Below are 14,708 nucleotides of genomic sequence, written 5' to 3' on the forward strand. Positions count from 1 at the left end.
AACATTATTTTAAAAAATAATTTAAATACATATTTATTCGTTTTCTAATTTTACATAGCGATAAAGAAAAAGTACATATTATTCAGCAACGCGAGACCACGGGCTCCGGTGAGTTCCGAGGTGACTCTGGGTCGACTCCAGGTCGGCCCCGGGTGTGTTCCGGATCGACTCCGAGTGGTTTTCGGGTCAGCTCCGGGTGGTTTCCTGGTCGGCTCCGGGTGGGCTCCTGGTCGGCTCCGGGTGGGCTCCGGGTCGTTTCCTGGTGTGTTCCGGATGGGCTCCGGGGGGTTTCTGGGTGGGTTCCCAGTGTGCTCCGATTGGGCTCGAGGTCGGTTCCGGGTTGGCTTCGGGTCGGTTCCGGGTGGTTTCGGGGTGGGTTCCAGGTGTGTTCCGATTGGGCTCCGGGTCGGTTCCAGGTGTGTTCCGGGTGCGGTCCGGTTGGTTTCCGGGTAGGTTCCGGGTCGACTCCGGGTACTTTCCGGGTGGGCTCCGGGTCGGTTCCGGGTGAGCTCCGGGTGTGTTCCGGGTCGGCTCCAGGTGCTTTCCGGATGGGCTCCGGGTGCTTTCCGGAAGGGCTCCGGGTCGGCTCCGGTTTGGTTCCGGGTCGGCTCCGGGTGTGTTCCGGGTCGGCTCCGGGTGCTTTCCGGGTGGGCCCCGAGTCGGCTCCGGTTCGGTTCCGGGTCGGCTCCAGTTGGTGTTCAGGTGTGTTCCGCGTCGGCTCCGGGTGCTTTCCGGATGGGCTCCGGGTCGGCTCCTGGTGAATTTCGGATCGGCTCCGGGTGGTTTCCGAGGCGGCTCCGGGTGGTTTCCAGGTGTGTTCCGGGTCGGCTCCAGGTGTGTTCCGGGTCGGCTCCGTGTGTTCCGGGTCGGCTCCGGGTGGGCCCCGGGTCGGCTCCGGTTCAGTTCCGGGTGGTTTCCTGGTGTGTTGCGGGTCGGCTCCGGGTGCTTTCCGGATGGGCTCCGGGTGCTTTCCGGATGGGCTCCGAGTCGGCTCCTGGTGAGTTTCGGATCGGCTCCGGGTGGTTTCTAGGTGTGTTCCGGGTCGGCTCCGGGTTAGTTCCGCATCGGCTCCGGGTGGTTTCCGAGGCGGCTCCGCGTAGTTTCCAAGTGTGTTCCGGGTCGGCTCCGGGTGTGTTCCGGGTCGGCTCCAGGTGCGTTCCGGATGGGCTCCGGGTCGGCTCCTGGTGAGTTTCGGATCGGCTCCGGGTGGTTTTCAGGTGTGTTCCGGGTCGGCTCCGGGTGGGCCCCGGGTCGGCTCCGGTTCGGTTCCGGGTGGTTTCCAGGTGGGTTCCGGGTCGGCTCCGCTCCAATAAAGATCTGACCCCCTGCATAATCAACGCGAGTAAGAGACGCAACGTATACTCGTTTATTTAAAGAAGTTCGGAGAAACCTCGCTGGAATTTAGTACCTAAGGGAGACATTCTTCTACAATGTGTTGGATGGTTTCTTTTTCTGCACCGCATTCACAAAAGGGGTTTTCACGAATGTTCCAGTGAAACAGCATATTATTGCATTTGCCGTGGCCGGTTTCCGGTTCTAAAGCGATTTCATTTGCGCCAGATTAAGTTTTTCTTGAAAATATCTACGTCTTGCCAGGCTGCTTTCCAATAATCACATATGGAAAATGATTGATACAATGATATCATTGATTATAACGTATTTTTTAAAGTCAAAATCTTCCCATATTTTACTCATTTCCACTTCAATTGTGGTTTGAATATCCGTAGCAGCAAGGTCTTGTTTTTTTTTTTTGTTTTTTTCAACTACTCACCGATAATTCGTCATCTGAATCGAATTCACCTTCTTTTTCAAAAAATCCTGCATGTTTAAAACAGTTTGCAATGGTTTCACCATCTGCCAACCCAGATGAATAAAGTTTACAGCATCTAAAATGCTTACTGAAAATTCCCCTCCATTGTCAATTGCTTACAACATCATTAGCATAATTTTTCTGTAATGGGTTTTTCAGGAATGAATTATCGCTTGATCTATGGGTTGCAGCACTGTTACATTTTTTTTTACTGATTAAATTAAAGTAATTCACTAATTCTTTTTGCTTCTGTTTTTGTATTTTCACCAAATAAAGATTTGTTGGAGATAACCTATAATGAATCTGTCATAAATGTGACTTTTGTAATGTAACTAAGTTAAAGGTGCTTTTACACATGCACAGCTCACTTGATGAACATTTATATGAAATCAACTTCTAGAACATTCTGTAAAAAATTAAAAAATTTTTAATGAAACAGGTAAATATGTATTTCGTTTTAATTCAATAACCGCCACATTCATTTACATAATTTTTCACTGAAAGTCCATTCAAACATTTAGGAAAAATTTGGTGCCATTGAAATCATGAAAACATCACCGGTTTCATCGTAAAATCTCACAACTATTCCCTTTGGTTATATCGGGCCTTCAAATAAATATATATTTAGAGTAGGCGTAGGCGACATTGTAATTATGTTAACAGGGTAAAGATAATTTTTGTAGGTAACCAATTATTCTCCGGAGTTACACAGGTTGCATAGTAAGCTTTTTCCCAATTTCATATTGTCATATTCCGTGGAGGGAGAATAGGGAGAATGCACTACAAAAATTAAAAATATTTTCTAACCTAATTTTATTTCGCTAAATGTCAGGCGTTTCTTGTGTCATTTTCTACGCTGGAAAAATGTTGCAAACAATTGAATTTCCATAGGTTGCTCTAAATATAAATTTATTTGAAGGCCCGTTACTTAGGTGTATAAAATTAAAATGTATGCTTTCGTTTTATTTAGTATGTATTTTGTATCTCGTGTCTGTTTCGCAGATGCTTTTAAAAATATAGACAGTGGTGTATTCAGGTAGCTATGTATTTATTTTTTGCCAGGAAAAAGTGAGTCAGAATCGTATAAAAAATATTTTCAAAGAGATTTACCACACAATCCGTAGTGACGGACAGGTTCGCCATCGACACAGCAATGACACCAACGTCTTTATGTCGAAATAATGTATCACACAACACAAACGGTTCAACAAAGCCGCACCAACAATACCGTCATTTTTATAAATCACGTACGACCTTAACATGAAAGAATGGTATAAGAGTGTAATATTTTTGAATTACACCGCGTTCATTGTGGATGGTAATGGAAGCGAAGTTCGTTCGCAATAATAAATCTACATTCCAGTGATACCGATGAAAGGAGACATTCGCACTGACGTAATATTGCATCTCGGCTGGCTTTAACTGTATTTAAATAGCTGATGCGGAATCCACCTGAACCGTACTATTAAATCAATTTCCAGTCGATTTTCCGGCGTCGTCATTATTCCGCGAAAACTCAACCGTCCTCGAAAATATATATTCAAGAAAGATGACGAAAGATAAGTCCCACTAATAAGAATTAAACATACATATTCATGGTATCACGCGACCATCTAATCAGTTGAGCATCTCCGCTTAATTACCACATCTGTCATTGTGTCCGTTGCGGCACTCCAACCCGATCCTTATATCATCTACCTTAAGGCAGCGGGGATGATCATCTCCCCTCCATGATGGCCACGTGCGCGACATAAGGTGTTTGTGTAAAAGAATGCCGAAGGGAGATAGCACATGTCGGCCGCCAGGTCAGGACTCACCCCGTGCGGAGAGACTCGAACGCGTGCACGCGCGACCAACCGTGCCCCCAATCCGCCCCTGCGGATCCGACTCGGAGTGGTGCAACACGCGACCAGGCCTAGTGCAGGTCAGTCTCATCCGGAACTTCCCAACTTCCGCATAGGTCATCGCTCTAACCCTTTGCCGGTAGTGATGACCAAGACACGGTGCAAGTGCTTCCCAAGATGGACGTGATGAAGTCCTACTACGACCGCTACGCCGGCGACCCCGACCTGTCCAAGGACCCCCAGGACAAGCTGGACCCCTACCAGCCCACCTACTACAGCTCCCTCAACTTCTTCTACCAGGACGGCTTCGCCAAGACCCCACCCGAGACCTACGACGTCAACACGTTCGACAGCTTCGCCAGCTCGCTCTCCGAGCCGGACAGCTTCGCACACTTCACCGAAGCTTCCGCCGAGGCGCGCAAGAATTGCCGCGGCAGGAAGAAGAACGTCGTCAGAGACCGCCTGCCCTCTCCTTCGGTCATGAAGAGGCGCAGATTGGCCGCGAACGCAAGAGAGCGTCGCAGGATGAACGGCCTGAACGAGGCGTTCGATCGATTGAGGCAGGTCATTCCGAGTCTGGATGCGGACCACAAGCTCAGCAAGTTCGAGACGCTGCAGATGGCCCAAACGTACATCGCAGCTCTGCGGGACCTCCTCGAGAGGGACGCCGCCAGATAAGAAGAAGCATTACCAAAACCGAACGGTGCGGTTCTTGTAGGGCTCACTCACCCCGGCTATTCAAATGGGGCGTCGCTTTCTTTGGAGATCAACAGGTGGCCGCTGCAGGTGCCTTACAAGACCTTATCGTCAGTGTGTTCAAGAGTCGAAATCTAGTCGTTGCGTCTACGGTCGTCAATTTTTACACTTTGTGCGTGTGAAATGGATAGATAGTTATGTTCAGTGATCTCAAGACAATTTTGTATTTTTTTACAAATAAAATGTGACTTTCCCATTTTGTTGTTTTTCTTGTCTAATCGACATCGATCTTTAAAAAAAATTATATCGGGGAGGAAGTGAATTACTTACTCGCACCTGTCCCATTAATTTATTAACTGTATTATTAAATTTCCTTATCGCCCTAATCTAAAATTGATTGAAATTTAAATTTTATATACCTAGAAATGTGTTTTATTATTTTTTCGTTTCGATAACGTTTCGTGTGGGTTTTGCTAGATATGATCGCTAAAATGAATGCGTATTTAAACCAAACGCTATCAATTTGTTGCATATTTATAATCAGGTGCCTTTTACGACTTCATTATAACTGGGAACTTACTAGTAGTAATGTTATTATTTTAGTGGACGTGTTCAAAATGATTTTTTGTACTCATAACCTCAAAATCGGTATTTCTCAATTATTGGCGATGTTTTTTACTTTGCAGCAGAGAGCAGAAACTATGGGAAATTGCATTGTAAGGTAGGATTTAATGCGGAAACGTCAATTCACTTTAAACAAAATGGACGTTTCGTCACATTTGCAACACAATAAATAAATAATTTTATTATAAAACAAATAAGAAAACAATTCAAAAGGGTAAGAGTAATAAGAGGACCCTGAAAATAATTACCTGTTGTTGTTTTTTAAGAAGAGAAGGAATTTGTTCAATAATGTTGCGTGATGCGTGGTCGCAGCACTAATCTCTATGGTACCATAGATATGAGTGGCAGTGGATCGCATCAGAGACGCCACCCACGCGACGCTTTAAATTTTAATAATCTAGTAATCAGCGCGGAAGGTGCTACCAACCCAACAGTAAAAAACAACCTATGTCACAAAATGATTCTGGCATCACGTGCCACATAAAAATACGTTTCACAAATTCAATTGCCTTCAAAGAGACAAACTGATTATTATTTCTATTGCGTGAATCCACAAGGATTGCCTCATTAACGTTAAGAAATTGGCCACGATTACTTTGTTAAAATCCTCTTCTGGTCACTTCAATCAACAATGCAAGTGAAATGTTGTTAAAACGATCCTTTTTAGGTTGATGCGCTGAGGACTTAATTGAACACTCTTTTCGAATTTGAAAAGTGGACGAGGACTTCGATGAAGTGTTCTTTCTATTGAACCTGGCACGACTCTTAATTATGAAACAAAAATATATTGACACCCTGTTAACACTAGGTACAACACATAATTATTTTGGCAGTTGCATGTTCATCCGATTTAATGTCGAATTTTTGCAATTTTGAACAGTTTAAGTGGTGACGTTTTATGACTTGCGTCGTTGGCTTTTATTGCCGAGACTCAATTAAATTGGAAAAGTTAAAAGCGCGCAATTAAAATGATCGCGATTAAGTTCGCGATTAACGAGAGGACTCACGTTGGTGGCAGGAATGGTAGCTGAAACAAAGTTACAGAAAATCTCGGGAAGGAAATTAATTAGCAAATTGGCAAAAAAGCTGTATAATGTGGATTGACACAAAATATGAAAAGGAAGCGGAAAAAACTAGAGAAAAACTCTGTATAGGAATTTATGTAAGCAATAATAGTAGATTATATCATTAAGAGTAGAAGTGAGTCTTTTTGTTCTAAGCCCAGAGATTGAGACCGAGACGAAGTTGAGGTTGGCAACTGGGCGAAGCACAAAAAGACCTTCTACGTCGAAATGGTTCAATACATGATTTATCGATTCAGCAACGTGTTTAGTCTTTAAATGCCCACAGAATATTTTTTTTAGCAACTTTGTGACGCGTGAGCTCTCTACCGTGTAAGACAGCTTGGACAAAAGTTCCCAAATTGTAATTACCAAATTGTTTGTTGGCCGAACAGAGTCGTTATGATTGATAATTAACTTCAGCGGCCCAGTAAGAGATACAAGTGAAAAGCAATTTGCCGTAGTTGAAGAAATAATACATTTGATTAATTGGTTAATAACGGTTCGAAACATCAGGCTTAAACTAATTGTTGACCGTATCTCACGAATAACGAAACCGAATTGCAATGGCACAATAATAAATACATCAAGCCATCATGTGTGCGCGAATAAAAATGTAATTTCGTAATTATACGTGTTGAGTTTCATTAGAGAACGATTTGATTGGCGAATAAAATTACATAGATTTACATGGCCCTGAGGAGCAACGAAATTAATTACGTCCCGGGTTACCGTAAAGTAGCGGCATTGAAATCTCCCGATAAAAAACGAGTGCGCGATTAAGATCTCCGATCGGGATCTGCAAATGTCGCCAAAACGGTCCCAACAATCCGATTTATGGTGGTTGTTGACGTTAATTGGTCCGATATTTCGGAACCGGTCTTCCGATGATAATGGACTTTTCACCGACAATTTGTTGCATTACGGCGCATCGTTTTTTCGCCCCGTTTTAATTGGCGCAAGCAAATTCGGCTTAGATCGCGTAGAATGCAATTTTGCATAATGGAAAGCATGAAATGGTGTTAGAGGATAACACAGCATTCGGCCTCTTTGCCTTCTTTCCGACAATGGCTTTGTTATATGCTTAAGCTTTATGGATTAACAGCCCGGGGAGAAAAATCGTACAGAAAAAAGTGATCGATCGGGAGAATTTTAAACCGATGCAATTAAGGGAATTCTAGAATGTTAATCGCAGAACCTTATGCGGTTGAGAATTTTTCCAAAAGAAAAACGACGTGAATCAATGTAACTGCTGCTGGCTGAACAGCGGCACGATTAGCGGATTGTGAACACGAAACTCTAATTGTTTAAACTCGAATGGAATACCAATTATAACACTACCTATAGGTATGCATGTATGAAGAAGAAGAATGCACAAGAAAAGAACGCATCTGGTTGTTTACTTATCGAACAGAATTTTCTAACCATTTTCTCTACCTACAACTGCTTTAAAAAATAATTATTATATTTTAATTATGGCTGTGCTGAATTGAATTGTTACAACATTAAGAAAGCAATTGCGTTTCTCTCTTGTCGTTTTTAAAATTTTTAGTCGACAGTTGTACTTTAATAATAATTGTTTCAATAAAATTAAATCTGAGTTCTTAGTTCTGTAAATAAACAAAATAGGACCTATATTTATATAACATTTTCTTCTTAAAATGACTCCCCGAACACGATGTCAAAGTTTTTTACACCTGTTATAAATCACCCTGTATAAACGTGTGACAAATCATCTCGCTAATTTGAAAGATGGACTTGGCTGCAGCAAATTTTCTGTTGCATTTTCAAAATAACGTCGAAAATTTTGAGAATCATAAGTGTAATAAGTCCAATAATTGAATAATTTGTACTTTTTTGCTATTACGAAGTTCTGTTGTGCTTTAAGGGCTAGAAAAATAATTAAAAATTATTAAAATATGCTCCTTCTCCAACGTCTGGACCTTAATTTCCATTTGCTGGAAATTGGTCTTCTTGCTCCTTTTTTAACATTAGCAGAAAAACGGCAAGAATCCATTTTTAAATGAATTGACACAGGTTTGACGTTTGACTTAAGGCAGCATTTGTTTTTGATCGTGACGTCACAGTAAAGGCTTCATCGAAAAACGCATTAAACCTCCAGAATTTAATAAAAACAGTAAAAATTTTTGTTAGCGCTCTTTTTTTTAATAGAACGATGTGTTTAGGCTTTACAATTACTGCGTCGTGGAGTAAAATGCCATTAATAAGGTGAAAATTTTCATTTACAAGTGAGGTTAAGTTTGTGTATTTATTGTTTTTGCGTAATTTTTACTTTGGGAATCATTTAAATAACACTAAATCACAACAAATGCTTCTTACATCTTAATTATATGTGTATTTTTTCAACTAAATTGTACTTACAACGACTTACAATCAAGAAAATGTTGATAGTATATAAAAATACTTCGCAGGTTTCGTCTTTTGCGACGTTCGATGAACAGTAAACACCCTGGTATCGTAAAATTATTATTATATACACTTGCCACCAAGCTTTTGTTTATCTCACAATTTTCAATCTTCCATAAGAATGATTAAAACACCGTATTTGATACTTTCTGAAATTCTGAAAATGTAAACAAATTTTGACGTTTTGCCTTCCTCGTGACGTCACACGCTAATGACATGACACTGCGCATGCGCGACCCTTAAATAGCGATGTTCAAGATGGGCCGCGGCAATACAATCATTGCTCAAATTTGTAGGTAGAAATGGTAGAATAGGAGAAAATCGTAAAATGGTTATCGACATTATTACAACATTGCAGAGACAGCAATCCTGAATGTCTAAAAAGAGGAAATCATAGGGCGTTAAGGCGTTCGTGAAAATGTTCTTGACCTTGACGTTCTTTTGACAATTGAAATGTAAACCAAGGAACTCTAATATCACTATAAATGGCCGTACTGCCAACTTAAATTTCAATATTCAGGGCCAAATGCGTCAACAACCATTTTGAAATGTTTTATAATGAAACTCCGGTACTTCTCGAAGTAAATTCTCGAGTTGGGAAAAAATTAAAATTTCAGTCTCATTTTGATCCAACAAGATCTCATCTTAGGTACGTGTTACCACCGGGTGTTAAGCACCATGATGTTTAATTTAGTAATAGACGCCACTTTTTCGTTTTGCTGAAACGCTGTTAATTAAGCGAGCCAGATTGAAGTGGGTAAGCTTGCACGTCAGCCTCCAACTACTCTTCAAAATAACCAACACCGCATTCTGTAAAAACTATCAACAATGTCTTCGTCTAATTAACTTTCCACAATGTTTTAATTTGAATTTTTTTTAATTCATCAACAAACTTGCCGGCCGAGCAAAATCTTGTACATAAATCCTCACGTAAAAATCCGACCACACATTATGTAAACAACATTAACTGAGTTTTATGAGCGCGGGAGCCGCTTCCCACAAAAACGAAAAAATCTCTTTGGGAGCTTTTAACATCTGATTTCCTGCGCGATTTTCGCATTAAATCTGCAAGACAAATATCCTTGGCAGTTCTCAGAGTCACTTCGGGATTCTCAATTGACAGTTGTTGAAGTAATCTGCCTCGGTGTACCTACTGAATGTAAATGTATTTGCATCGACAATAAGTTAGGATAAGTATGTACAAAACATGATGTTCTAACTGCGGATGGACACTAAGTAAAGTCAATTTCCTTGCGAGGTCTCTTCCAACAAGTGATATGTAAGGAATTACATGCACGTCGACGTTGTGTTGCCTCCGGAGAGTTTAATAGTGCATGTAATTTCGTGTATTAACATTTCAGTTAACTGAAGATTTCCTATTCTGGTCGCAGTCTTTGTTCTTAAATGGAACGATAAAAACGTGAAGATTTGTGTAATTGTCTAATCGGAGCATTTTTCTATCAAGAATTCCGTCACATATCAACAAAATTATTGTTGCACAAAGAGATAATTACGCGGTTTATTTGTTAAGTGTTGCTCTTAAAGAATTCACAACCGGAGGCGGATTTTTTCGCTTTATAATAATACAATCTTAAAGAACACAATGAGTGTTAGTTTAGTACCGTCGAAGGTGTCTGGTTTGTTATCGTAACTACTTAGAGAGTACGATGCAGTGTGATCAAAATAATAATTAGTCGATTCGTACCGACTCTACTGTTTAATTTAATTCAAACAAAATACAGAAAGAAGCAATCTTTTCTTCACTTCTTTCGGTGGACTTAATTAGCTAATTAAACCAGTCGTACCCATTCATTTTGTTAACGCACTTGATTAATTGTTAACGACGTTCGCTATAACAATAATTTTTCCGCGTTCGTCCATTATGAATCCAATAAAGCTTTCAAAGCTATTAAACCGTGTCCCCCTTCCCAAGTCATTATATATCAATTTTCGAATTAAACCTCATCGATACCACACCGATACTGCAACGCATCCGGCTCGCTTTTTGTGCATTTTTTACAACAGGGGTGGATAGTGGATACCTTTAGTTCGTGTAATGCCTTTTTAAGGCGTCGAAGGTTGTTATTATGTTACTGGTCCCACCATATGTCGTTCTGTTTTGTTATCTAACGACCGAGGCACACGCTACTTTATACCTAATTAACCTTCTCCTAAAATACGAATGGGGTGTTTTGTCCGAACAGTTTTTATTATTTTATTGTAATGAGGGGCACGTTCCAGTTATTTTATGCACTGGTGGTTGAATAAGCGCTCGCACGCGTCGGGATTTGAGGTTATGTTGAGAAAATGGGTGTTGGAAAAACAAGGACATGATTTAATTGTAATTGAATTTTGACGTTCGTGGTGCACATGTCGCAGCCAATTAGATATTCAGGATATTCTGTTTACAAAATTGTGTTTCCTGAGCCACATCCTTCCCGAAACAATAATCGTTTCCTCGACAAACACTTTACCTCATTTTCCGTCGTGATCTGTAACAAATTGGTGGAAGATTAAACCTGATTACGCTTTATATCGTAGTTGTTGTCCTTATTTCCGATTAAAAATCAACTTTCACGTGGCAATTAAGACAGTAAACTTTCCAAAGCGCTACGAAACCAATCCGAAACCGGAGCATTCCGTCCCATCGGCATATCCGGAAAAACTACGCTAATCGCAGAGCAACAAACAGATAAACTGGCGTTTATGCTGAAGCAAATTAATTTAATTTTCGGAAAAAACGCAGGAAATTGTTTGTTTAATTGATGATTAATTAATCTCTAACTGGAAATTAAGAAGTGTCAAGAACGGACCGGCCAGGTCACTTTGGAGAATTTATTCTGTACGTCAGCTGACGCAATTGACCATTTGTATCCATTGATGCATAACTCATTAAGGCCCTATTAGGCGCTATAACGGACCGTCTTTTCTATGCGAAATTGCCAGTGAATTCTTCGCGTTGCTTTTATTTGCTAACGCGCGGTCCCTCACAAGGCATCGATTGTTTGAATTTTTCATTTGGGATTGTGAGGTCGTAATGTTTCGTTGATTTTAACAATTATCACAGCTACATTATCTTTTCTTTGATGTTTTAATTAGTTTTCGTTTAGTAAAATTAAGCGGAAGGGAACTTCAAAAGACGATCAAACAGTTTTAAAATGTTTGTCACTGGAACAGTACAAATATACTACTGAACCGCAGTAAGTTTAAGAAATGTGAAACATAACCACAAAATCTATGAAGATGGAAGAATAAAAATTAATTGAACTGAATTGAATTGAATTGAAGTAGTCATGATTAGACGAATTCTAGACAAAAAACATTGCCTGTTCAGGACAAACTGATATTTTTACTATAAAAAATCTACGGGACAAATTTGAGTTTTGTCCTATTTTTCATCTAAAACCAACTATGTACTTAGGTATCATAAAATCTGATGAAATCAGCTGAGTCAAAGGTCTTTTCGTTTTATGAGTGGAGAACATACAGACTCCTGGAAGCCTTGCAAAGCCTGTCCAGAGCCGAAGGCGAAAGGACTAGCGCTCTGCATACCAAAGTTGTTTCATTACCAGCTAACAAATTAAGTTAATTTCTTTTTGATTTGTAGTTTAGAAGGGAATTATTTAATAATGCAAAAACCACAGAGACAAAACAAACACATGTCAACGTGAAAAACCAACAGAAAAAAATGTAAAATTATATCACGATGAATTCTAGGTCACATTCCTCATTTCTTAATTTATATACCCTGAGATCATTTAAATTTATAATTAAAGTAGGCTATGACTTTTAAACTAGATTGGCGACATCGTTGACAACTTGATTTGAATTGTCAAAGTGATGCTTCAAAATTCAATACAAAGTATGAAACGGCGGAGAAACACTTTAGATCAAAGAAGGTTGAAATCTTGGCCGGGGTAGAAGTATTTCTGGTTGCATATACCCGTTACAATTTAAATTTCCAAATTTTTGCCGAAACTCGGCCAAACAGGAAACAGCGCTGTATGTCAATTCTTCGTTATTGAAAACACCATTATGAAAGTACCATTAATTTTCATGTCCTGAAGTAAAAACCATTTTTGCGTTAAAAGTTGATTCATAGTGACAGTTGTTTGACGTTTATTAACTGAGTTAGCAAAGATACGGAGAATCTGACACTGTCAAAGTGATAGCCGCCCCTTATCTAAGTAATTGTTGATCATTCCGTATGATTGTCCATTAAACTGTATTATTTTCTAGTGCTTCGAAGATTTTTTGTACCATAGAGAAGGAAAAGGGATTACATCCTGCTTATTATTCAGATTGCGTCGTGTTGTCTGAGGAGGAATCAAGTGACATAGAATGACAGTTGACAATTTGACAGAACCCCAGAACATGCTTCTTCTCTGGTCGCTGGATTATTTTTGAAATAATGTTCTTTGATTTCTGATTTTAATTTATTAAATAGCACATGGTTGTAGTGACTCAGTGATTTTTGGTTGGTTTTTGTTGTGCCCAGAAATGAGAAGGTATTTTGGGATTATTTAAGAATGGAATTTATAGCGTTTGATACCTTTTTTGTGATGATGCTGTTATTTTTAGCGGTGTGCATTTTTTTTAAATTTATCCCCCTATATTCGCCGGTTTATTTCAATTTAAGTAAAACTAGCGATCTTCTCTAATTGCTTACTCAAATAATCGTAAAGGCGACTTAATCGTTAAATAGTTCGTTATCCCACTTTAACAGTTCCATGTCGGACTTTATTTACACAAACTCGAATGAATATAGGTGTACAGTTAGTGTTGCGCAGCATATGGCGGGTTATTTATGTAAGATGCCTTTTAATTAAACGATTATGATTTAACACCACACGTAAAATTTGTCACTCCACTCCGGATGATTTATTGGAGTCGACAATGACGATTTTATTACGCGTTGAAAGAGCCAACATTGTCTTTGATACGTTTTATTGCTTAACCCGTTTTCAATGGACTGAAAATTGATGAACTCGCGACCATAAACCCATCCAGGATGATGCGGAAGCAAAGGTCATCCTGAAATGCAGTGACAACGACTGAAAATGTGCAAATCAGAGAATGTGTAAAATTGCACGCTGCCATTTTATTATTTATGAGCTATAAAGTATTAATGTTGGCTAAACGATGTTATACCCATTACGTTCGACAAAAAGGAGAAGGCGAGCTGCACAAGACTCGTAGTGTTCGACGCGAATGCACCAACGTGTAGCACTGCAGCAATTAATAAACGACTATTACTGAAAATAATGCTGCCTGCGTTCAGCCAAGGTTAAGGACATCATTTGAATAACACACATCGTCTTGACGAGGCTTTAATAAGATGGCGAATTTCGCGGAGAACGGGTCGACGAACCATAACTTCCTTTATATCGGGGTGACAATGCGAGCACAGATACGTGCTATAGTCTCAAAGTCTTCTTTTTTTCGACAGGCAACGAAAGGGAAATTATTTCTTTTTTAATTTAATCAAAGTTACCACACATTTTTTCAAAATGATTGTCGGCGCAGCAGGTCGTGAGCGTGCACACCGGTCTTTAGATTTAGTTACAAAAAAGTAAAAAATAAAATTTGACAGTTTGAGGTTATGATCTAAAAGTAAATACATTTTAGTTTAAATTCACACCATTTGAATCTTTTAGAAATTAACAATGGCAAACTGCCTCACGTTCTCTAACACTTAAAACTGACATTGTTCTTATTCTAAAACTTGAGAAATTTGAGAAAAAACTGAAAATAGTAAACGATGTCGATGACGTCTGACGACCTTGATGTTTTTTGACAATTGAAATTTAAACCAAAGAACTGTAAAATTACTATACAGGGTTATTCACGCAAGATGACGACCTGAACTGACCTGACCAGGTAAAAATGCAACCCAAAATACATTTTACAAAGCATTCAGTGCGTTTTGGTATTTAAAAATTAAATCAGGACTCCAAGTAGGTACCTACGTATTCTAGATATTAATTTGAAAGCTATATCTGTCATTCCATTTTTTGAAAAGTTTTCGTACGATGACAGAACCGATATGATCCTACTTACCCATTACTTTTGTGACTTTAATTGCTTATTATTGTTATTAAATCATACTTTGTTGAGAGAGGTATTTTTCTGTCAGAACTTGACATTTATTAATAGAATTAGAATTAATAAAAATTCAGAAGTACCCCTCTCGTGAATAACCCTGTATAATGTACTAGAGATCGAGATAGCTTTATAAATTGTATT

At 39.5% G+C, this 14,708-nt stretch overlaps 2 protein-coding genes across 2 annotated transcripts; one reads left to right on the forward strand and one right to left on the reverse strand.

Annotated features, from left to right (window-relative positions):
* Positions 1 to 82: 82 nt before the first annotated feature.
* LOC138134293 (proline-rich protein HaeIII subfamily 1-like) lies at positions 83 to 3,775 on the reverse strand. The gene is made up of 3 exons (XM_069052510.1): positions 3,628 to 3,775; positions 1,772 to 1,898; positions 83 to 1,181 (listed from the first exon to the last, which is right to left on the reverse strand). Exons 1-3 carry the CDS (start codon positions 3,773 to 3,775, stop codon positions 83 to 85), a joined length of 1,374 nt encoding a protein of 457 aa, XP_068908611.1.
* LOC138139953 (protein lin-32-like) lies at positions 2,378 to 4,543 on the forward strand. Its single transcript, XM_069060574.1, has one exon. The coding sequence runs from the start codon at positions 3,832 to 3,834 to the stop codon at positions 4,330 to 4,332; it is 501 nt and encodes a 166-aa protein (XP_068916675.1). The 5' UTR covers positions 2,378 to 3,831; the 3' UTR covers positions 4,333 to 4,543.
* The last annotated feature ends 10,165 nt before the right edge of the window (positions 4,544 to 14,708 follow it).

This window comes from Tenebrio molitor, chromosome 1 (genome assembly GCF_963966145.1).
Source record: "Tenebrio molitor chromosome 1, icTenMoli1.1, whole genome shotgun sequence".
Lineage (NCBI taxonomy): Eukaryota > Metazoa > Arthropoda > Insecta > Coleoptera > Tenebrionidae > Tenebrio > Tenebrio molitor.